The sequence below is a fragment of the Danaus plexippus genome, chromosome 28 (genome assembly GCF_018135715.1).
Source record: "Danaus plexippus chromosome 28, MEX_DaPlex, whole genome shotgun sequence".
Taxonomy (NCBI): domain Eukaryota; kingdom Metazoa; phylum Arthropoda; class Insecta; order Lepidoptera; family Nymphalidae; genus Danaus; species Danaus plexippus.
The window spans coordinates 2449501-2474586 of record NC_083556.1 but is presented as its reverse complement, the minus strand read 5'-3'; the positions used below and the strand labels follow the sequence as shown (position 1 = coordinate 2474586).

The following is a 25086-nucleotide window of genomic DNA, read 5'->3' as shown; positions in this document are numbered from 1 at the left end:
TTAATAACCGTATATTTTTGAGTCAAGTCAAGCTGCGAGAAATGGCAAGTTAGTTTATTGTTTATGGACACAGTTATCAGTATTGGTGTATATAACAGTTTATCAATAAATGTAATAAACTTATTTCCTCAATACAGTGCAATAAAAACGTAAAGGACCAAACTGATTATGTTGATTATTATTGTACAAGTCGTAATATTTTGTCAGCAAAAGGTCACAGAGATCAGTGACGGCTGTAAATATAGAATATTATTTGGTTATATATATATGTTGGTTGGAAAATTTTCATTCAGTGTAAACTTAAAATATTGTGAGTATTGTGAGTCATGTACATCAAGTCTTCGTCGCAAATGTTTGCTGTTTTAAAGAAAATAAGCGTTTTTTTTTGTTTTATTCAGAATTCTTAATTAAAAATTTATAGTTTCAATGTAGGTAGATCAAGGAAAGTAAGGGTAGATATTACGCAAATTCTTTATATTACAACCATTAGCAAATTATTATCGGTAATGTTTGTAACGTATTAATGGATCTATATAATAACAATCAATATATTTTACTTGTTATTGAGGAATTTTCTTTTTTTTTAACTCTTAATAATTTTCATGGGAAAGTGATGGTATAGTTTCAAAATTATAAACAAAAAATCCCTAAATAACGCGAAGGGCTGTCTGATTTTTTTTGTTTTCATTGATTGAAATCAAATTACAATTAGTTTTGTAGGTGTAAAAGAGTATACTAAACCTCTCAAAATGTTGTCTCATAGATTTAATATATAAAACTTGGCAGGGTTCGTTTTAAAGTTAATTTTCAGGATTTACACTGTGCCATATTGATAAATTCCAAGCGTTTTTTCGTCTAAGTGCCTTAAGGAGATTTATTTAATTTAAATGAAACTAGTATTATTCGGATTTACTACGCTGATTTTATTATTTAAAAACTACATAATCCCGACGTTTCGGTAACTTTGCAGCAACCGTGATCACGGGCAGACGAGGTTAAGGTGTGGTTTAAATAATAAAAATCCGCGTAGTAAATCCGAATAACACTAGTTTCATTTAAATGAATACTCGCGAAAATCTTAGATCTCATTAGATTTATTTAATATTTTCTATAAATAATAATTAATAAGTCAGTGTAAGTTCGATCGTAATCGGTGCCTATTCAGAGAATTGACGGAACAAACAGATAGACGGACAAAAAGGATTCAAATTGTCTTTGACGTGGGTGTGGACTTTCGTGTGCATTTTATGAAAATCCATTAATTTGAAATTGCAAAATCATACTTAAATTTTATTTATAGGTAGGGTAAGCGACCAGACACTTTTGTTGAGGATTTTGTTATTACTTTCAATAGACAAAAATAAGGCTAAGAATGAGATCTAAGACTAACGCGAGTATTCATTTAAATGAAACTAATATTTTCGGATTTCTACGCGTATTTTATTTTTGTTTTTTAATAATAAAATACGCGTAGCAATTCGAATATATTAGTTTCATTTAAAAGAAGGCTTAGTATAGTTATGAGATTCCAATACCAACTAAAGCATGGAAAGTTATTTATATCATATTAACAAAACCAATATTAATTAGGGTACGATAAAATTAATTGCATATAAAATGTCATTACAGCTTTCTTAATATTAGGATTTTTTAAGTAAGTTTTTTTATTTCTTACAGAATATGTTCGCTGTACTTAAAGTTGAATTTTGTTTTGTTAGCCTGCAATATATGTATTAGTATGCCATTTTATAATATAGCTTTTCATCATCATCATCATCAGCCTATAGAAGCCCACTGCTGAGCAAAGGCCTCTTCTCACATGGAGAAGGTTAGAGCATTAATCATCACGCTTGCTCAAGACGGGTTGGCGATTTCAATCTCATAATTTGAAATTATAAGACCAGGTTTCCTCACGATGTTTTCCTTCACCGTCCGTCAGTGGTGTCTAAATACTCTTAGAAAGTACATATGATAGGGAAAAGATCACATTTGTACTTGCCCGGTTTGGAACACGCGCTTTCACATAAGAGGCGGGCCTTTAACCTCCAGGCCACCACGACTTAAATAGTTTTTACGTTTATATTATTTGTTTTTTCTTGTACAAATGTAATAAAGGTAACTTTGGTTAAACTAAGTTATAAATTAAAGTTTTAATAATACAAATTACATCTAATCTCGCATAATTACTATTAAATCGCAACTAGGACAAAACATAATATTTTTCTGTATTATAGATCGGTATTAATTTTTTTTTGCGATGTCAGTCGATTGATTTGAAGGAGTTCATCATTATCTTACGATGATTATTTAAAATTAAGCAAAAATAAAAATAATAAACTTATTTTTTGTGCTAAGGAAAAAACAATTTTATTTAATTTTTATTTTAATCTAAACAATTCATGACAAATTGATATAAATCATTACCGTGGCAGCTCTGAGAGACTTTTAACCCCTGCTACCTACTACTAGCCTATTTTCTGAACAACAGAGTGGACTAGTTCAAGTGCAGATGTTACCGCCTGAAAAATCATTACGGGCCCATATAGCCTTTTTCTCTTATTACGCCTCTTTTCATCCAAATCATTGACATCATTAGAACTGAGTTTTTTGTGTCTCCTGTGACGACTTCTCCAAGAACGTAAGGCTTGTATATATTCCATGTCGTCTTTATATGAATCTGAATTTAAAAAGTGTTTATAAATTAATCTTTTTTTATATACCGCTTCAGTCGTAATATAAATTCAGCAGAAAATGAGTCTAAACCTTAAATAAATTTTATGATGCTGTATTGTATTATATCCTCGTTAATTTTAAATTACTAATTGATAATATTATGTGATATTAATAAATTACAGTCATCAATTACAGCCAATACAGAATCAGTCATAAATTACAGCCAATACAGAATTACAGTAATACAGTTGAGACATAATTCTGACGTTCAAAAGCAGATTAAATATTAATTTATGTTACCATCTAAGACTCTCAAATACAATGCTTGGCGATTGCGGCATGCGGGGTCCTTAGGATACTGGCACAGCTCGTTCGAAAATGTTGATTGCATTGACGCAGGGATGATAATTGTTGCCACAACTGCAACATGTTAAAATTATTATGATATAATTATAGATTATAAATTTACTGTCAAATTAGACTTAAAATGCAAAGAGGTTTGCTTATGAATGTGATTTTGGTTAATAGACATGTGGAGTTTTATGTTTCAATGAATTTAGTGCAAGAGCTATTATTCTAACGAACCAAAAGCAGATGTAATGATAAATTGGTGACTATCTAATGAGAGGGAATGTTATCTGGTATAGTTATTAAATATATAGGTTGAAGACCGCTTGCTAGGCCCTTCATTGGAATCAGGGGAAAGTCATCATTTATACAGCGGCGTGGCAAGAGCGGTCGTACAGCCTATCCACTAAAATATCAATAGGTCACTTTGGTAGTCTTGAGTGAACTTTCTGATCTATAGATCTACTATATTTTTTTATATGACTTCAGAATGCGCTAGATTCAAAAGCCGGGCCACCTCCAGGGCTGTAGATACTTTTTTTTATAATCAAACCACCAGAAGCAGGGCGCGAGTCTGTTTTTTTTCGTATAAACCTTCCTCGCATCCGGACGCAGCGATGTGCTACCACTTTCCTTATGCGTACCGCAAAGGATTCTTAATAGTTCTCCTGCGTGTCAGGCGTGTCAGTCTTCTCCCAATTACAACTTGGGTACCTTCATGGCTAGAGTGAATGGGCTGTTACAGAAGTTATGCGTTCACCACCAACGGCTTCATTCCCATCTACCATCAGGTTGCATGACTGTCAAGTACTATCCAACAGTTGTAAATAAAACTTTGTCCACGAATTTTGAAATAACAATGATCCGTCCCCATTAAATTTAAGTTACGTGAAAAGTTCTTTGCATACCATATTTTTCTGAACTCTTGAAAACGTATACAGACATAAAACCACATTAGCTTCGTTCAATAGCAAGTATTACAAGTATAAAGGCATTAAAAAATATTATTAGAAATACATTTAAATAAACTTTCACTTACAACATAATAATAGGATCATTGTCGGAAGTCCTTCGCTATAGTCGATAGTCGGCGAGAGAGTAAGAAAATAAACCCGGGATAATGTATTTTGATGAAGAATTTGCACTCATGAATACCGGCTCTAATGTTAATTAGAGACGATTATGAGATTGTTAATGAAACAAACTTGACTTGAGTGTTGGCGAGGAAATTCGAGTTAACTATTGATTCGTAAAAGTAGGTTCTGTATGTGAGATTTTTATCTGTATCTGGACGGCTGTGATTTTATGAAATACTCGGAACTGCTTTGTTTATTTAGATGACATTTTGATATCTAGATATCGTCTAAAAACCAGCAGTTGATATTCGTAGATGATATTTTTAACTACGAAATCGCAAACTCGCAGATCGCCTAAATCCACAGCTATCGGTAAATTATTAACGATTGTAAGAACGGATATTGAAATAAAGTACTTTGAACAGGCAAAAAATATTTATTAAGCGAACGCTGAGAAGATGATGAACATTATTTTGTTGTGTAAATGTTCCTTAAAAGGTTTTCTCTCATTGTACCACATACAATGTGTGTATATAACTTATATCAGGCGAGATCGATGGTGTCGTTTCCCTGAACGATTCTTGTTTCCGACTGCATTGTTAATGAGATCGTTTAAGATTCTAGCGTTATTATTAATTATTATAAAAGGTATCACTGTCTCCTCCTCCGCGTTTCTCATCGTCTCACCGTTCTCATCGTCTCCGTCATCCGATTTGACTCTTTTGCGTGAGTGACGTTTTTTTCCTTTAGAACGTAACACTTGCCTGTATTCCAACTCCCTGGGATATTGATCTGAATTGTATAATCATTTACCAGGTTAGTCTTAAAGTAATAGTAGATGGATTTTAAATAGCTTAGTATCTAGATAAATTAAATATTATATAATCGTTTTTTCTTCTAATTAATATGAATATATGATACGTATGTATAACAAAATACCTTAAAACATTTAGTCTATCTGTTTGTTAGTTCCTCATTATCTATAAAACTATTTTATCTATTTTAATCGTCAGATGTCTGATGTGATCAGGCCTAACTTTAATTCTGTTTTCATTAATTGATGAGGAAAATAACCATTTAGTCGGGAGGAAGTTGCGGGCCCAGTATATAAGGTAACTAATGAGATGAAAGTTTCGCTGTTATGGTTACTTTACGTTATAAGTTCCGACCTGTCGACTAGTTCAGCTGTGATGGAAATGTTATATGAAGGGAATAAAAATAAAATAAAATTTAAACTTATAATCCATGATCAGTTTACACCAATAATGACACAGAAATGCTAAAAAAAAGCCAATATATTATTAATAATAAAATAATGGACTCTTTTCTTTTCGGGTCTTTTGTTTACTGATAACTAAAGGCATATTTAAATGGTATATATATACACATGTATGTATTATAAAATATTTGATAACAAAGTTAACGCATCAGGAAATTCAGAGATCGTCTGCCATACTCGTATGTGTGATCAGGAAGTCCAATCAGTTTTACAAAAATACTTACAGAATACTCGTAGATGCGATTAAACGTATGATTTTTTTATGATTCATCTAGATAACAATACATGCATACGACAATAATAACAAAAGCGAATGTAATATTAATATATCTCACCGTGCGAGTTTCTCAAATACAACGCTTGCTTGTAACATGCGGGGTCTATAGAATTCAGGCATAGATCCTCAGAGGACGTTTCCTGTATTGTCATAGATATGATAATTGTTACCGCAACTGGAACATAGAACAACACTATAACAATATGAAGCGCAAAAATATATGTTTACATAATCACAATCTCGCCTCTTTATACTTTGGAATTAATGCTATAATTAAAATCGTTGTTCTTAAAGGCATATTATATACTATAAATTTAAATTATTTTCTACTTACAATATATCAATAGAGACATCGCAGCAGCCGTTTATCATAAACAACAGTTTAGTAAGAAATAAATAATTAAAATTGATTCAGCAAGTATTTTAAGTTTGAACAAATAACGTAACTAATTTTGATTTGAAACGATTAGTGTATAAAATATTTTATGAGAGAAATTAAGTAAATAATTACTATTCATTAACACAACAGGTTCGATCATTGGGTTTCGGCCCTCTAACGAGACCGGCAATGTATCTATTCTTATAAATTAATGTCTGTTTGTAAGGCTTATATAAATTTTCTTTTGTCAATTCCTAAATAATTTTTTTCTCTAACTAATCTCTGGAAATATTTAACAATATTCTATTTAATATTACAGCTTTATTGTTTTAATTTAAATTTAAAAAAAATGAAAAAGTAACTAAAAAAAATATTTAGGGCCTGATTAAAAAAAAAAATTACTCGATTTTTTTAATGTCACTTGAACTGTCTTTGAACTTATTTAATGTTGACATAAATTAAATTCCATTCATTGAATGCCTATATTTTATGTGATCGTTTTATTTTTGGTGTACCTTTTGGTAGTTAAATAAAATTCGGAGGTCATCATTATCAATATTACAATTATTAGCTCTAGCTTAAGGTAGGTTGTAACCACGGAAAATCATTTTTTTACTCTGTCTTTTGGGATAATCTTTGTCACTTATGTCAAAATGACATTCACTTTGACAATCGAAGCTTTGTCTTTGATTGTGTACGATCTTGACGCTATGTTTATATGAACTTATTTGTTTTTTAATACGTTTCTTCTTTCTGTAATAAAGGAGTCAAAGAAAAAGAGAGTGGACAATAAAAGTGGAACGCTTTAAAGTGACTTCACGTTTCATTATTCCTGTTTGCTTTCATTATGAAATAATAAATTATTAAAAACTTGAATATCGAAAAGTTTCTTCTTGTCTTGGTTATTACGTCCCAAAAGATTTCCGACTTTAAATGAGTTGTATAATAAAAACTATAGGAGTTTTTAAACAATTCGCCGGCGAATACCAGGTCCCGCTTCATAGACGTCGCTCCGGCGTTCTGCCGTTGGGGGATTTCATGCAATCCAATCATCCGATGTCATCCTCCACTGCAACTACGTCCTAAGCCGAGGTCCGGCTTCTTAGAGGCACCCTTGGGACGGGCCTTCGTCGGGCCCTTCGGGCTTGAATTAAACGATTTGCTCCAATCGGACCACCCCCCTCCCGGTGACGCAGTAAAAGTAAATATTGTCAACTACGCTTTGATTGTTCTAAACAAAAGTTATTGTTACTAATTCAAAATCTACTATTAAAAGATTTTTGTTTTTTCTGTATAGGTATATATGTTTTCCTACGCACTATATCAATTGTGTATATTTATGTATATATAAGCAAAATAACTATACTGTTTATGGTCTGTCAAGAGAGTGGTACCTAAAGATATTCTAAATAAGAGTTCAAGACTTCAGTAAGTGCTTATAAAAATCATCAGATAATTTTTCTTTCATTTTAAGATAATTTTTTATATAAATAAGATGAAAAAATTCTGTATCCATAATTAATTATCTAAAGTTTATCAATTTATTTTTTTCATATTTTTATTGTCCAGTGTTGCCATTATTTTTCTAAGCCGACTTGTTTTTATTGTTATAATCAGACTCGACGAGTTGGGAGAATGATTTCGACGGTCGGTGGATGCAATCAAACCAAAATTTAAACCACATAATTTAATTTTAAATCTAAATTACAATTAATTGGTTCGACTATATTGTACGAAGGGCGAACAAATAGTGACACAATATTCTAAAATATTCGAAAAAGAAATATAAAACTAAAAGGTCTGTTCACACGGAACTGCTGAGTCAGACCCGTGTAGAATGAACAAGTTTACTTAGAAGCTCAGCGCGACCTGCGATTACACCGTAGCTCATTTAATATCTAATTTAACTATCACTATGACACCGTCGCGTAACAGGAGGATATATATATTTATTTTTAACTCTTGATCTTTCCGTTTGAAAGATCTTAATCGTCATATTATTTTTAACTACCTCTCTTTTATCATATTTTTCAGTACGAATCTAAATTTAGAAAAAGAAAATATTCCATCTATATAATAGGTTATTTTTTTACAATAATATATAATCTAATCTGCATAATATCGGATTTTAGTTGTTACTGTCTATCTTAGTTTTAATAGGAATGTGATATACTCTGACTATATGGAAATATAATTTTATGCTTCTTAATTACACCGATAACAGGTACATGTATTGTAATGTACAGTGCTGCGTATAATGTTATCAGTGATTGCAGCCTCGGTCAATTAAATTACATACCCGTTAACAGCTTTTTAATTTAACTTTAGAAAACATTTTTCATTCAACCAATTGTCAATTGAAGAAACACAGCCTGTGGTTTGCTTAATAGCGATTTACTGATAGCGTTTTTGTCGTATTTACACGCTTTTTATTAGCTTCACGTGTATGTTTGTATGTTTGTTTGTAACCGACTTTTTGGGCGCGATTTTGACCCACTTTAAACGGCCAGATTTCGTTCAAACCTTGTAGATTTATCGAGGACCGATGACAATATACGGATTTGATAAAATTATTCCATTTTTAAATTTGCAAAATATGATTTTTGTTAATTTATATACTTTTCATCTATAGTCGATAAGGTAAGAACCTTAATTAAATTTTTTTATAATTTTTCTCTACAGTCAATAAGACAGGACTTTATGTTAATTTTGATTTCCAATAATTATCTTTAGCCGATTTCTCTAATATTGACAAATTTTTGAATACTTAGGAGAATTTTAATTCTACAAAACAAATAACAGTTTAAAAAAAAAAAACTAAAAAAACAAGCTATTATAAATAAACCAAACTAAAAAGTAGAAAATAAATAATAGTTTAAAGAAACCAAAAAACAAGCTTTTTATAGAAAACCGAACTAAATAATAGAAAATAAATTTTAATAAATTTAAATTAAGAATAGTGTTAAAAAATTCCATAAATATAAATTAATAATAGTGTGAATAAAAAAAAATGTATTTTATTTAAAAAAAAGGGTGGGATGCATGGTGTCAATAGTTATAAATATTTTATTGACAGATATGAGTAGATATTTCGATAATATCTTAAAAAGCAACCCACGCTTTTTATAAAATAAAATACATTTTTTTTTTATTCACACTATTATTAATTTATATTTATTGAAATTTTTAACACTATTTTCTTAATTTTAATTTATTAAATTTTATTTTCTATTTTTTAGTTCGGTTTTCCATAAAAAGCGTGTTTTTTAGTTTTTTTTAAACTATCATTTATTTTAACCGTCCTTTTACTGTAATTTAATTTTCATGTAAACAAAGTTATGCGATACAGAGAATTTAATCTTATTCTGTGAAAAAATTCACGGACGCTTATTTCAGTTTTCATTATTTTCATTAGATAAAGGAACAATTTTACCCGAGAATTCACAAATGAGAATAAAAAACTTTTTTGGTGGTTGTTTGACTTTTTTATTGGAATTTTTTTTTACTTTATTTAGATAAGAGATTAAATAATTATATAGGGTCACTGTGACTATTACTGACCATGAGTTGCAACGTCAATTCAATACTGAAATTTTACCGTTTTTCATTCATAAATTACTTTTTGAGTGAAGACGTGAAACTATATGTATTTATTTTGATCAACCAAAAAGATTTGTACATATATATGTTACTAAATAGTATATGTTATTTAATAAAACTGATATTTTCGGATGTACTACGATGACAATGTGATTCTCATCTCGTCTGTCCGTGATCACGGTTGCTGCAAAGTGACCGAAGCTTTGGTATTATGTAGTTTAAAATAATAAAAAACGAATGATACATCCGAAAATAATCTTTTTCTTCGGCGCAAGAGTCTTTGCAGACTCGTCGTGGTCATCACGTATCAGTGATCCGTGATACTGTTGACTTTCTTGGGAAGAGATAGTTGCAGTGGTTTCCCCTTGCCTTCTGCACCAGCAATTTTTTGGAGTTATTTAGACCGTAAGGCTTGCTGTAGCCTGTTCCAGCCAGTGTGTCTAAATACTCTTAGAAAGTACATATGACTCGGTAAAGATCAAATTGGTACTTGCCAGGTTTCGAACCCGCGACCTCACGCATGAGAGGCGGGCTTTTAACCTGGTATTCGGAAAATATTAGTTTTATTTAAATGAAAGCGTTAGACATCATTATATGTTATATTTATTCTTAAAAAAAGACTAATTTAAATAAATATGTGCTAATTCTAATAATAGAAAAGGCGTAGGAATCTTACTAATCAGGTAGTAATTGGTTGAGATCATAAGTTACCATTATGACAGATACTAATAAGTTTTGCGTGAACTTATAAATAATAGCAATGATTTATATATTTATCATCCAATGCTATATTAATTCAGTGTTACACAAATCAGACCTGCACGCTGGCTCGGAAAAAAAACTGTGTGGATTTATAGTTACTACTGAGAATGATACTTTTACCTGTATATATATTCATTTACGTTCAATTTAAAATAAATAAAACATTATTAAATACATCATATGTTTATGTATTTGAATTTCTGTTAAATAATTTCTTCGTACCTTTCAATTTTTTTTTATTATCTCTTGATATTATCGCTGATATTATCGTTGAACTGGCTATTATGAGGATAGGTAGAAAAAGTTTTTTTGGCTTCCCCACACCATGTCCGTTATTATTCTCGTCAGCATTGACTTTGATGTCTTTGTGGAGACGTTTCCAGGAGTTTCTACTGCTTCTGATGTGATCCACAATTTTATAGTATGGGAATAAATCTGGAATCAAGTTTGGTTTCAGAGTCTTTTGTATCCGCCTTTGTTGCTGTGGAATAGTCTTAATTACAGCTCTGTACACTGAGTGTCTGAGAAGAATATTCATAAAACAAGGAAGTCATTAACATATATATATTATTTGAAGCGACATATAAATAAAAATAAAATTACACATATATATATATATATATATATATATAAAAGGTTTTTTATCCTATTCCCAAAAGTGAGCAGGTCATTTTATAATTATGTATATTAACTTGAATCTCATCAATATATGAACACGAGAACAATTAGTAATGTTCTTATTTTTAATAAAATTCATTCGATTTTGACTTTTATTAATTTTATCATACCGTCTACATCTCTTTGATACACTTCTTGATCCGAATCACAGTTGGTGTCCAAACAAGAATTCATCGACGTTTGTTTTGTTGCAGGTATGTGGAGAATAGCTACTGTAACTGAAGTAAGTTAATACTATAAAATAAGTTTATATGAAGAGGAGAATAAGGCTGTTATTTTATATACAAGGCTTTACGAATACGTTAAATTATTTTTATGTAATACACACACACACACACACACACATATATAATACATCTATACGTAAAGTTCTCTCAATGTGTGTGTGTCGCTGAATGTTAAACTTAAAGACATATCGATTCTAGTGATGAAGTTGAAATAATCGATTAATTATTGTCGAATATCGATAAAAATTATGTATTAATTGGTTAAGTTAATTGGTGATAAAAAAATTAAAGTAATAAGAAAGCGGAAGTACATGCAGGGAGCTAAGTAAGTAAGCAAGCTAAGTATATACTGACTTATAATAGTTATATATTATAATAACTATCAATTCTCATGTGATTGTAAGGATTAAACCATTCAAACGAACGAATAAATCCGAAAAGTAATGAAGCCACTTCTTTAAATGTAGAAATTATATAAGTTTATTTTAAAATATACTTCCCGGGATCCTTAATTTAATGAATTCAATTCACAAACTGATATTTTATTATTTAACAAGAAGAATAAATGAGCAAGTGAAGCATCTCAACAACAACAATAAAAGAGTTACTAATTTGACTAATATTTAGATGTAGTTTTGACTTCTGGATTGAAAAAATGTTTTCACGATTCAAATAAATTTTGATCAATGACGTCACCAGCTCATTCTCAATTTCCAGCTGTCTACAGCTGGAATGACGATCCAGTTATATCCAGGCTAAAACACTTCGCCCTTAACTTAAGTATTTTATCATTTCCTTGATCTGATGTTGAGAACATTTATAAGTACGTGCGTAATGATTGCGCTAAAGTCTCAACAAATATCAAGATGACCTACTTTATATTTATATATATATATATATATATATATATATATATATATGAATTATTATTTAAAATGAAACCACTCACTGCAAAACAACAGAATCATGTTTGTTTAATGAAAAAGAAATTAGATTTCCATTATTAATTGGAATTCTTGGTAACAAGAAAACTGTTTTTAATTGGAAAAATATTCATGACAATTTACGGGCGAGTTGAAGAGTTTATTTTACATTGGTTTACGCATAACTTCAACAAGTGTAGGTTCCGATTTTAATTCATTAGAAAATACGTCTGGTAGGATTTCACTTTTAGTTATTTAAAATATTTTTACCAGAAATAGTGCGATCTTTAAGGTGATAATTTTAAATGTGCGATATAAATTCGTTAAAATTTTATGTTATAATGATTTGTTGCCAGCTTTGGTGGCATATTAAAAATCTAATGAGATCTAAGACTTTCCCGAGTTTTATTCGTTTAAATGAAACTAATATATTTTCGGATATACGACGGGGATTTTATTATTTAAAAACTACATAATCCCGACGTTTCGGTTACTTTTCAGCAACCGTGATCACGGGCGGACGGTCTGTCGGGACAATGTAGTTTTAAAATAATAAAATCCGAGTAGTATATCCGAAAATATATTAGTTTCATTTGAATATTAAAAATCTTTTATGTTTCTTGTTGTCGTTCTTATGAGATTTCATTATATTTCTCGTCTTTATCAATTCTTGATTAGGTGACAATGAGACTTCGACGGTGGAGTGCCATTCCAGTGCAAAAAATTTCCAGTTTATACAAAATTTTATAGCCGTCTTGTAAACCAAGTCTACATTTATATGAAATTTATTAAATCTTTCAATACGATTTTTTCAAAAAATTACATAATACCTCACTAGCTATGATTGATTGATGAATTTTAATAAATACCTAACAAAATGCTTAAAATCGGTTCAATGACATTACCAGTGCTTTTTTTTTCATCTCGTCTGTCCGTGATCAAGGTTGCTGTAAACTGTATAGGAACCGAAACGTAAGGATTGTTTAGATATAATATAATAAAATAGGCGTAGGTATATCGCGTATCCGAAAAACTTAGTTTCATTTAAATGAACACACGCGAAAATCTATACATAATTATCAGTTTAATTGAATCCTTGGAAAATTATTGATAATGAACTGCAATCTACTAGTTGAAAATAATATAACGTGTTTGTCTATATATATATTAATGTTTCCAAATGAAGACCAAAATCCACATTCAACTGGTATATGTACAGCGGATAGCAAACCAGATTATTTGGGACGTTTAGTTACGTGTTGTGTGTTCTAATACAGAGACCAACATCTATTTGCTTAAACTATTTATCAACACATTGTTTTAATTATCATGTTTTTTTATTATCATTTGTTCATTAGTTTGATTCTATAGAAAATATTTGAAAAATAATTGAAGTACTGTTAATTTTTTGCGCTGAAACACGGTAATTGACTTGGTCGATATCATTATTTATTTAATTGAAAATAATGAAAAGCGGTTAAATTAAATTAAGTAAACAATGATCCCAGACAAATTGTCATAGAATTCATCGGTTCGTAATACTAATAATAATAAATAAAGACATATGTCTGTGACTACTGATTGCACCAAAGCAATTGCTACATACACAAAGTGATAAGTGTATATGAAATTAAAACGATACAATAATGAATTTACTTCTTAAACTGACATAACATGATTACTCTGTTTAAGATTACGAGGTATCATTTAAATTACTATTTATTGATGTCGTCTGTCAATCGACCAACTAATAGGAATGGGAATAGATAGGATAGCTGTATAAAAATGCATCTTGTTTGTATAAATGTGTATTTATTTACACTTTGGCAGTGATGGCATGAGATTCACTTATGTACAACGAGAAAGAGAGTTACTAACTGAGACCTTATTAAAAAAAAATCCGTTGAGCAATCTGTTTCCATTTATTAGTTGAGTGGAACAACTGTTGTGGCAGAATTCATGTCGCCATAACCTCTGCCACAAACGGTCATGATTCGGACGTCACTGTTATGACTCCCGAATCTCATCACTCGTCTAGCAATCCAGGGTTTACCAAGCGCGGAGGCCGTGGAGACCTCCATAGGCCAAACCGGCTAAACCTAAAGGAGCGGCGGCGTAAGGTAGAGCGAGACCACCGGCGTAGCCGAGAGGAGCTCCAGCGTAGGCAGCACGGACAGCAGCAGCGGCACCATCAACAGCGGCGGCCTGAGATTGAGCAGCGGCGACTAAGTTCTGGGAAGCGGCAACGCTGCCCCAGTAGGCGTTCTCTTGGAGGTTGCGGTTGGCTTCAGCGACTTGGCGGACGGCTTCGGTGTTGTACTGAATGGCAGCTTCGGCGGCTCTGGCCTGACCCTCGCCGATGGTGCGAACGGCGTCCCTGGCAGCGACGTTTGCGTCTATAACCGCGGCCTGGACGTCGCCAGGGTTGGGTCCCACCACGAGCGGGGAGAGGATGGCGCTAGCCGAAGCATAGCCGAGGATGGCAACAAAAGCGATCTGTTGAATAGAATGCTTTGTTTAATAATAACGAATTCATATACATTAGTGTGTTAGCAATCATTTGGTTGTGGTTCCACAAGCCCTTGAATATAATCGCAGCTATTAGAGACCATATTCGGGAAGAATGCCTATGAAATATCTCTAAAACGGTGCTAAGGTAACCTTCGCTTGTTACGCATTTTGCATACAAATAAGACGTTAACTCTCCGGATGTTTGGTATAATGTTACGGTAATTATGTATTTTAACAATGTTTAAATTTAATTATTTGTGAATTTGATTTTAATTACTTACTAACGGATATAATAATGACTGCTATACCGTGATATTTAATTGGGTTTTGTGATCATTGTTTCGTGGGCGCCATTGTTCTTAATGAATTCGGAATGCCGCCCACATGTTATGACATAGACATAGCTTTAATTATTTATTATTTGTTATTATGGCTTCCTAGCCACAAATAACAAATATGTAAAAAAAGGTATATTCCATAACCGTATTACAAATATAACTTGGTCCCCGCGACCGAAAATTATTTAAGAATTTTGGTCTTTATCGTAAATAAGTAAGGTTTTTTTCTACACTACTACTTGGGGTCGTCTGTATATGGTCGAGGAACATTGCGAAATTGAAGCATACCACTGTAATTTAAATCAGTAAAGTTCTAGGTTACACGGACTTCGACGAAACAATGTATTATGACACATTACATATGTACGCGATCTAATTTTAAAGTACCAACACGGATACGTCATTTATATAGATGTCATATATTAGATAGGCAATGACGTTCAAAAACCGGTTAAAATCGGTAAATCGTATTAAATGAGACCGTTGTAAAATTCATAAAAAGATTATAAACATAAAATATAACAACTATAAATAAACACAATATATTTTGTATCGATAACAAGATAAGATACAACAGCTGATAAGATCGTCTTACCAGAAATCTCATCGTGCACTTCTTTGTCAGACTGCTCGATAGCTACTGAATACTGTCCTGTTGCGAGTGAGGTCTTTTATAGCGGGCTGCGTTATTGAAAGTCCTCAAGCATATTCTGCTATGGAGTACCTGTTGTTTTTTTTTTTTACTATAATTAAAAAGATAGACATGTCATACGTCAGCCGCGAATCCTTATGGGTGACATTGACGTTTTAAAAACGGTGAAAGCGATTTAATTTTTTTAATGTCAGTAAATATTTTTAGTTAATTTGACTTATAGGAACGAAGTTATATATGAAATAAGAAACTTATACTTTATTTTGCGAAAAATGGAAGTACATATAAGTATTTAAATTTAACGTACTGCTCATGGGAATGTATAAATATTTTTTCGTATTGAAACAGTTTATTAGCTATCTATTTGTATTACAGAGCCAAAACTAATTCCATTACAATAATGTCGGTTGCAGACAAAAAATTAATCATAGAAAAAACATATCGATTTTTTTTGTAGCTCCGTTGAGGTAATAGTAATCAGAAGGGCGGAGCAGGAAGCTTTTGGTAAATAAAAAAAAATGTCACACATCGCAACATTAAATGTTACGTTCCAGTTGCCTCCTATCACACCGTAACGAACGGCGGATAAGTGATCTTTAAGATCAAGGATCCGGTTGGAATGTCTTACGAATTCTGATAAAAAATTATATACACAGAAATTCTTAGAATGTATCAGTTTCTATAATTATAATTTATATAATATTATAAATGATAACCAGTGCACTTATAAAGGTTTGAGTACATTTTCTTGGACAATACCATTTAGGTCATGTCAATGATGTCTATAAGAATTTCATCTGTATTTCTTTGTATTTTTTGTCTTTACATGAGACATATTTTAGTTTTACTACTACAGTGGCAATATTTAAAGCCAAAAGGACATTTTTTAATCTCTGTCTAAACGTTGCAAATGGGTTACTTGGTTGTAAAAAAAATTTTCACCAACTTACTGCTGTTTCATGTAAGATACTCAAAATATAATCCCTCTTAATATTACCAATGTTTTAATGAGGGCGTAATATAAATCCATTTCGAGCGAATGAGTCTCACGCAATATTTGGTCGAAACTAATAATACAACTGTTTTGGTTTACGCCTATTTGTCATGACCTACTTGCTTTTGTTGGGCCAAAAGAAAAACTATTTTGTCTCAAACTGTGACTTAGGACTACGCTATTGAGATGCTTGTGACATACACATAAAGCATTTTTAATGTAGAATATGTATTTTTAGCTATTTCCCATATATTTTTCTTATTGTCTAAAAGCTGAACAAATTCTCACTTAGTGCTTATAGCATTCTGTAACAGTCGATCTTAAAGGAACCGGTACAAATTTTTTATTGGTAACCAGGACGTAGAATAAGGACATGATAAAACTTAGTTAAATTATTAGCTTAATTAAAATAAATTTTATGTATATAATGTATAATCTAATATAGAGAAAACTCTCAGCATTCAATGGATTCACCGTGTGCGTGCCGGGTCCATCGCGGTGCAGGGAGAGGAGCTTCAACAGTGCCTGGACTTGCGACCCAGGAGTAGGTTAAAGGGGCCCCTATGTAACGCACGTTAAACGCCCACCTCCTCTGTCCAAGCACCTCTCTCTGCCTAACCAAATTTGAAACGAACCTACTAGGGCTGCCTGCGACGCACGTTCCATGAATGAACATATGTTAGTACTTGACAGGCTCAAGTCTTTTAGCAGGTTGTAGAGAGATTTGGCTGTTGTACCTCTCGCTTCTACATATACCGCGTACGAATTTACAACGAACCTATTCTTAGTGAGTTTGTTAGTGAGCTCGTATTACTTGTTGACCTTGATGGCATGGTCTAAGGGGATGTTGGTTTCCCAAGGAAGCGTGAGCTCTATTAGTACAACGCACTTTAAAATTCGCGAATATAAAAATATGTACGGTCTGGAGGCCGTCACACAAATATCTTCTGGGATTTGATATCATATCTTATAAAAAAGAGAAAATAATTAGTATAATAAAGCTACCTTTAGCAGTTTTGCATTTTTCCAACAAATACTTTATTAAACATCTCTTCATCAATCTGTTGGTAGAGCATCTGAGGACTTCTGGCATGCCAAAAACTGTGCTAAAATACATTATCGAGAATCAATAATTTTTGTGAAATTATGCATAAAATAGTAGATTTATATTTACATTTATTCTTCTGGTTTGTAGTGATATGTAAGATTTTTGTACTAATTTAAATGAAACTAAGTTATTCCGATAGTATTCGTTTTTTTATTATTTTACAACCGCATAATCCCATCTTGACACTTTCATCTCGTCTGTCCGAGATCACAGTTGCTGTAAAGGAACCGAAACGTCGGGATTATGAAGGTAAAAAATGAAAAAAAAGCGTAGTACCCGAAAAAATTGTTTCATTTTGGTTTTGTAGATAAACAATGACATAATGGCCACTCTTAGTGGGCTTGCATCATTTTTGGCAGTCATCCACACACAACACATGCGTGGTTTTATCCTAAGACTAGCAATATAATTCTGCAATATACTTCCAAGAACAAAAACGTTCTCCTATTAGCTACATTAACATTACATGAACATGACCATTGAGATCAATGTCAGGAAAAAATAGTCATAAAATTAATAATAACATGACATCAATACGGTTCAGATAAAATATGGTTAAACGGTTCTCGCTAGCAAAAAAAATATTACATATATGTATTATATAACTTTTGCATTTTGTCTTCAACTTTAATTTGGTTACAATGAACTGTTGAAGAATCTCATAGATTTTTTAAGCAATTATGACAGAATTTTATTTGATATACGAGGTTATTAGTATACTATCAAATATGACCTTTTCGGTGATGTGTGCGTTTGCTTCCCGAAAACTATGTTACGGTTTTGGTTTTCATATTATATTTTGGTAGATTTCTTGGTTACTTCTCATTCCACGAGAAGCTGTTCGCCGATTGGTTGTAATGTATCTCTAGCAAAATCTTAAAAAAAACTCGCTTGTTTTCTGAGTAAATTCTGACGGAACAGACAAACACACATGATGAACATTCAAGGTGAAAAGTATCATAGGGAATCCCTTCGCAATATATTTGTAAATTAAAAAGAAAAATAATTTTAACTGTTATAATACAACATAGAAACGCCTAGAATAGTTATTGGAATATTTTAAGCTAATTTATAATATTTTGTGTATAATAGCTTAAACGGGTTTGTACAAAATCAATTACACTACAAACATAATGTTATAATTTATCAACGTTGATGCAGATTTCACATAGAATTTAATTCTAACGTTAAATGACAAATCGACCTTCGGATTTTATAATATAAAATAAATACAAATGTGTGAATTTCAAACACAAGCAAAGTCGGGATATGTGGTTAGTAATAATTACGTTTAGATAATAGAGTCCGTATTCACGCTCTGTTTTAAAGTAATTTATTTACACTCTAAACAAGGTTGATGAATTCGATACTGAAATTTAACGGAAGTCATTAGCAGTAGTTGTTGATTTGTCCATATTTTAATACAGACACTAAAAATATTGTCACTTTTCATGACCTGAGCTCTTGAGCTCTTCGAGACCTTACAAACGGAAATAAAAATCTTATTAGTATAAATTTATTAAATCAATAAATTGAATGCTATAAAAAAAACGACGGTGTAAATGAGGAACGGTCCCAACAATACATCACTACGTAATTAGAATTGATTGATTGGTTGTTTGAAAGAATTTATATTAATTTGTACTGCAATTATTTTACACTACAAGTTATGTTCGAACGGTATCTAGAAAAATGTTCTAGACTCTAAACGAATGACTGAATTAATTACTTATATTAACTGAATTTATATATATATATATATATATTAATAAAATTCTTAATTCGGTCTTTATATCATAAGGAGTGACCAATGTATGTATACCTATTCAAGTAACCACTAAATATCTTCCAATGCACTAAAATAATTAATACGTGAGATTGTAGGATACAATTTATCAAAAAAATCAATTGAAAGTCCTATAGGAACAACATTACAGTTGTATTTCGTATGAAGCCGAGTCACATATACTATATATAGAGCTATCATTTTGGTAACATATATACGTTTTTGTAAGCACAGACTAATCTTTCCTCTGATCCCACTTTCGTAATCCACGCGAACAAAGCCGCGGACAGGACCTAGTTATGTTATGAGATATTTGGATACGCAAACCAAGAGTAAACGACTAGTATGTATCATATAAAGCATCTGTTTTAAGTGATGTATCGTATAGGTATGAGGAATGAAAGATAGGAATGTGATCTGTTTACTTAAATGCTCCTACTTTTACCTTATTTAGTATCATTTATGTAAACAAGTATAATAAATAAAACTCTATGTATAATTATACATATTATATATTTATTATCAGATCTAAGGCTTTCGCGAGTATTCATTTAAATGAAACTAATATTTTTGGGATCGCTACTAGCAAACGTGATCGCGGGCACATCTCGCCTCACCGTGATCATATATATATATATATATATATATATGTATGTCAATGTATACATACATATATATATATACGAATAACAAGCTCACAATTCTCTGTACAACAACAGTTTAATGGTTTTCATATTTAAATGTTATTTGAGTTTTTTCATGTATATATATATATGTTAAACTGAACCGCGCCCGTACAATAGTAACGAGACTGTATTATTTCATCAGCATATTTCGTCGCTGGCGACCTTTACTTTGTACTTGCTCTGGTTCGTTCGCATTGCATGAAAGTCGTGCCGTAACATGTTTAGTGACGTCACGACAAATTTATTATTTCACCACTGTGATCACTATTAAATCTAAAATAGGAAGCTAACAATATATTTTGTATTGGAACAGCTTTTTTTTTCGGTAAATTTTATTTGTTATTAAGTAAACTAATATTTTTAATAATTATTAAATATGAAGAGCCAATGAAACAAAACAAAAAGCATGAATTGATTCATCCGATCTGGAGTCATAAATTTTCAGACCAACTCGGCTATATATATATAGGGGTATTTTTTTCTAATATTACTTTTTAAGAAATTTTTTCAGGGACCAGCAAAATACTATTTTCTTTTCAACACACAAAATCGTTTTAAATAAATTGAACTAAAAGTAAAGTAAGTAAGTGTTTATAAAATTATATATATGTATATATATGCCTTGTAATGACTACACGAAATTTCACTTTCAAATATGTACATATGTCCATAATATTTTGCTCGCAAAAATATGAGCACATATGACACAGCCACCTTAATTGTGTATATTTAAAAAAAGTCTAAAATAACAGATTTGAAAATAATACTTTTGAATTCCAAGAGCCAAATCTGCACTTATTAAAAACTATGGGTTTTTTAATTGCAAAAGAATTTTCGTAAGTAATACCGTATTAAAATCGAAAAGTATAACTATGTCTATTTAATAGTTAATTTGTAACTCATGCATACATATTGTACAACTCAAAAACTATACAGTCGAATTACGAACTTACATATTTTAAAGTCGGTTAATTATATGAGTTCAGTGGAAACAAACACGACACCTTAGCAAATGTTTTAATTAAACATGATGCCCTCGCGTTTCATGCGCGGCTGCCAGTGATATGAAAGTTAAAATACTTATACTAATGTATATATATATATATATATATATATATATATATATATATATATATATATATAGTTTTATTATATATATATATATATATATAGTTTTATTCACATAATTCTAACTGAATTTTATATGGCTTAAAATGTTTACGTCTACTTAACATATATTAAGATTAGCAAATTAATTTGTAAATAAGATAAACGAGATAATTTTTTTAAAGTTAATCTTATTTATACCATTAATGTAAGTGAAATGATTATTGTTTCCATTTCTTGGAATTAAAATTGCAAGAAGTACCTAAATAGGTGTTAAAATTTTCGTCGGATAAAGTAAATCTAACAATGTTATCATTATGTCGTGACTTTATTGTGATAGCCTGTGGACCGTACTGTGCAATAAAGCTCTCATGAATATATATATATATATATATATATATATATATATATAGAGAGAGAGAGAGAGAGAGGAATTTGTTTAAGTTAAAACAAGTACAAAAATCATATTCTTTAAGCTGAATAATATTCGTTGTTAACACGAATTAACTTGTTTAGTTAATATTATTCAATGTACGAATAAATATTATACTATTATACTAAGAATATATATTATACGATATTAAATAAGCTAATCAATGTATCGTATGATTATTTCTGCATATGCAAATGTTGATAACTTTTTCTTACTACGATATCCTTGTCTGGATTTGTCTCGGCTCTGTAATTTTATTCCAATCGTATAATAAATATTTAACAGTGTCCGTAAATGTACTGATATGCGTGTGTCAGAATGGATATGCATCTAATAAGGAAAGTTATTCTATATCTGTTACCATTTTAAAATTATGTGCTTTTAAATGTAACTAATATTAACATGTGTATGTCGGCGGATGTGCTCGCGTTTTAATCTAGGATTGTTGAGTATAATACAGAGAATACACTAGTAATGACAGTTTAATGATATTTTTTTTTACTCAGTGTATAGAACGTAGTTATATATTTTTTTTTTATCAAAAAAGACCAAATTTATTACATGATATTAGGAATCCGGATAATGATCCGTATATTGGAATTTGTTCGATGAGTTTAGTTTACTTCTACGGATAAAATTGACAAATATATTTTTATTATTATTGGTTCGGTGGAGAGAGGAGCTTGGACGGTGGAAGTGAGCGTTTAACGCGCGTTACATAGGGGCCCCTTAAATCTACACCTGGGTCACAACTCCCAGGCACTGTTAAAGCTCCTCTCCCTGTAACGCGATGGACCCGGCACCAGCATGGTGAATGCATGCAATGCTGAGAGGTTTCGTCTCACGAAGGGATATTTTATTTTGGAACAACGTTGTTTTATGTTTATTAGCAAACCTTCAATAATTGATTGTATTTGTTTTACATCGCTGGTGAATGACGTGTTTCCTTTCCGGAAACTAGCCGCGCTGTCAGATTTGATTACGGTTTAATATTATATCCATCAAACTACGGTAACGGTTACATCTCAAACTTAGATTCGAGTGATTCCTTGAGAACCTTCTTACATTTTCCTTGATAAGTCAGTAAAGAGTTTATAATGTGTAATATACACTCTTTTCGATTACGCTCAGGAGCCGTATTTGGGAGTATATTATTCTAATAGCGCTTTGGCTAGCACTTCGTAGGCTATATCCTGATGAGTCGATTACAAGAAAACACCTTGATACTTTAAAATGATTTTATATTTACAAGTACAACCGTCTCGATCGGTATCCAACAGCGAGTGCCCGATCGAGTCCCGTTTAAAAACCAAATAATATCCAACGTAAAAAAAACTATCACTTTACAAAAATGAATCGGTAAAACATTCCCTTTTAATCGATATAAGTTAAATAGTCATAATTTAATACATTTAGGAGTTATTATAAATATTAACGTTGTTTAACAAACAAAATGTGATATTCCATATCAAGGATTAATATGTCGGTAACAAATGGTAGTAAGTACTTGCTCTTTTTTCACATTTATATTACGTTTATCAGACTTAGTGATATACATATGTATATATATACCAAATTTTTCCGCCCTGCCCCTGAAACTTGATTCCTACATATTATTAAAAGATTTCTTTTAATGACTTAAACTTTAAAATAATATACATTTATTAATAATTTTGATGAGGACGCTGTATAAGAGACACCTTATCAAACCTCATCAAGAATCAGCCTTATATTTTAATGTAATACATAACAATACATTAGTAAATTAACCTTTCAAATGAACAAAGATTTAGGAAAACCTTATTATTTAACTTTCAAAAACTTATACTCTTCAAATGTGTAACAAATATGCAATGAATTTAAAGCGAAATTCTATTTATCTAGGATTTATAAAAGTAATCTTAGTCAAAATGTCATATATATAATAATAATATTTTATGTAAATCGTATCGATTTCCGTAAAACCAAAGAAATTTTATACCCCCAATGAGTTACGGCTAACGTATTAGTTCAAGGCGAGTAAAGATTTACCGCATTCGAGTTACTTGGAATAACTCACTTTCGTCGGTGTAAAGCATTCCATGAACGATCGTTCGAAATCAGGTGACCGGGCCGATTGTATAATCGGACGTGCTCTGAATGTTATATGCATATATGCGTATAATTTAAAAGATATTTCCTAATATCGAATATGGGAAATTTTAAGCAGATATCAGTATATCACAAAGCGGTAATTTAATGTTATTGCCTTAAATATAAATCATTTATTTGTCATCACAATATTATTCGTAGTTTACGTCAATTATTAAGTTTTTTTTTTTTTTTACATATTTCTAAAATATAACCTTTACTATAATTAGAGTAATATTCTTAATAAATTGTTAATAAAAAAAAATAGTTTTTTATATGTATCGGATGCCCTGGAAATTGTTGGGTCGTGACTCAATCCGCAGAACGTTAAAAATGCGCTTGGCGCGTGTTAGAAAAAAATATATCACTCGCTAATAGTACTCTAACGTCTCTATTAACATACGTAGGATTTATAGCATTTTTTTTTTTAGAAATTTTAATGTGATTCGTATTTTTTTTTAGAGATCAATGATAAGAAATTACTCAGTATATAATGTATTGTTATTTAATTGTAATAAAATTTTCTTGGTATAAAAAAAATCTGTCACAACATCAATAGATTCTCTGGGTTTGCTTATTTAGAGCTAGATGAAAATGATTCTCATTGAAAATGTACATTTAATTTAAAAAAAAAATTGTATGCTTATAAAGTTGACTCGATAAAGATAAGGTTGATTCGGAATATACGTGAGTCCGTTGAATGAATATTGTGCAACCAGGACTTTACTATTAAGATCAGTGAGTGCGTACGGTCCTATATAACAATTGTAGACAAAAATCAGCACGCCGTGGGAAAATAACACTTACGAGATGTAAGCAAGATGATATCAATTGAGGGCAGTGACAATATTCTTTGTCTAATATAGATATTAAAATGAAATCTTTTTTTGTTTTAGAAAAATGTAAAGCCGATACCAAAATTATATATTACTGATTTGTTTCTGATTATAAATATAATCTCTCATAATAATTTGATTCTGACTATATATCATATATATATAGTGAAACAAACTCGTTATAAATGCTAACCAATTAAACCACGCCATTATGAAAATATCACAATTAAAATATTTAAGTTAATGCAATACGAGCACAGAAACCGACTTCAAAAGTATCACT

General features: G+C 31.0%; 5 protein-coding genes across 7 annotated transcripts in view; 1 reads left to right on the top strand and 4 right to left on the bottom strand.

The window, feature by feature from the left end:
- Positions 1-25086, top strand: part of LOC116776392 (WD repeat-containing protein 7) — a 112602-nt gene that overhangs the window by 48321 nt on the left and 39195 nt on the right. The gene's annotated exons all lie outside the window — the stretch shown is intronic.
- On the bottom strand, positions 2366-4147 carry LOC133319768 (uncharacterized). Its single transcript, XM_061525308.1, has 3 exons — positions 4061-4147; positions 2974-3093; positions 2366-2677 (listed from the first exon to the last, which is right to left on the bottom strand). The coding sequence occupies exons 1-3, from the start codon at positions 4077-4079 to the stop codon at positions 2466-2468; spliced, it is 351 nt and encodes a 116-aa protein (XP_061381292.1). The 5' UTR covers positions 4080-4147; the 3' UTR covers positions 2366-2465.
- LOC133319767 (uncharacterized) lies at positions 4514-6096 on the bottom strand. Its single transcript, XM_061525307.1, has 3 exons — positions 5988-6096; positions 5712-5828; positions 4514-4889 (listed from the first exon to the last, which is right to left on the bottom strand). Exons 1-3 carry the CDS (start codon positions 6004-6006, stop codon positions 4636-4638), a joined length of 390 nt encoding a protein of 129 aa, XP_061381291.1. The 5' UTR covers positions 6007-6096; the 3' UTR covers positions 4514-4635.
- Positions 10559-12352, bottom strand: LOC116776399 (uncharacterized). The gene is made up of 3 exons (XM_032669600.2): positions 12249-12352; positions 11183-11290; positions 10559-10829 (listed from the first exon to the last, which is right to left on the bottom strand). The coding sequence occupies exons 1-3, from the start codon at positions 12265-12267 to the stop codon at positions 10579-10581; spliced, it is 378 nt and encodes a 125-aa protein (XP_032525491.2). The 5' UTR covers positions 12268-12352; the 3' UTR covers positions 10559-10578.
- On the bottom strand, positions 14015-15772 carry LOC116776396 (cuticle protein 1-like). The gene is made up of 2 exons (XM_032669596.2): positions 15667-15772; positions 14015-14718 (listed from the first exon to the last, which is right to left on the bottom strand). Exons 1-2 carry the CDS (start codon positions 15676-15678, stop codon positions 14272-14274), a joined length of 459 nt encoding a protein of 152 aa, XP_032525487.1. The 5' UTR covers positions 15679-15772; the 3' UTR covers positions 14015-14271.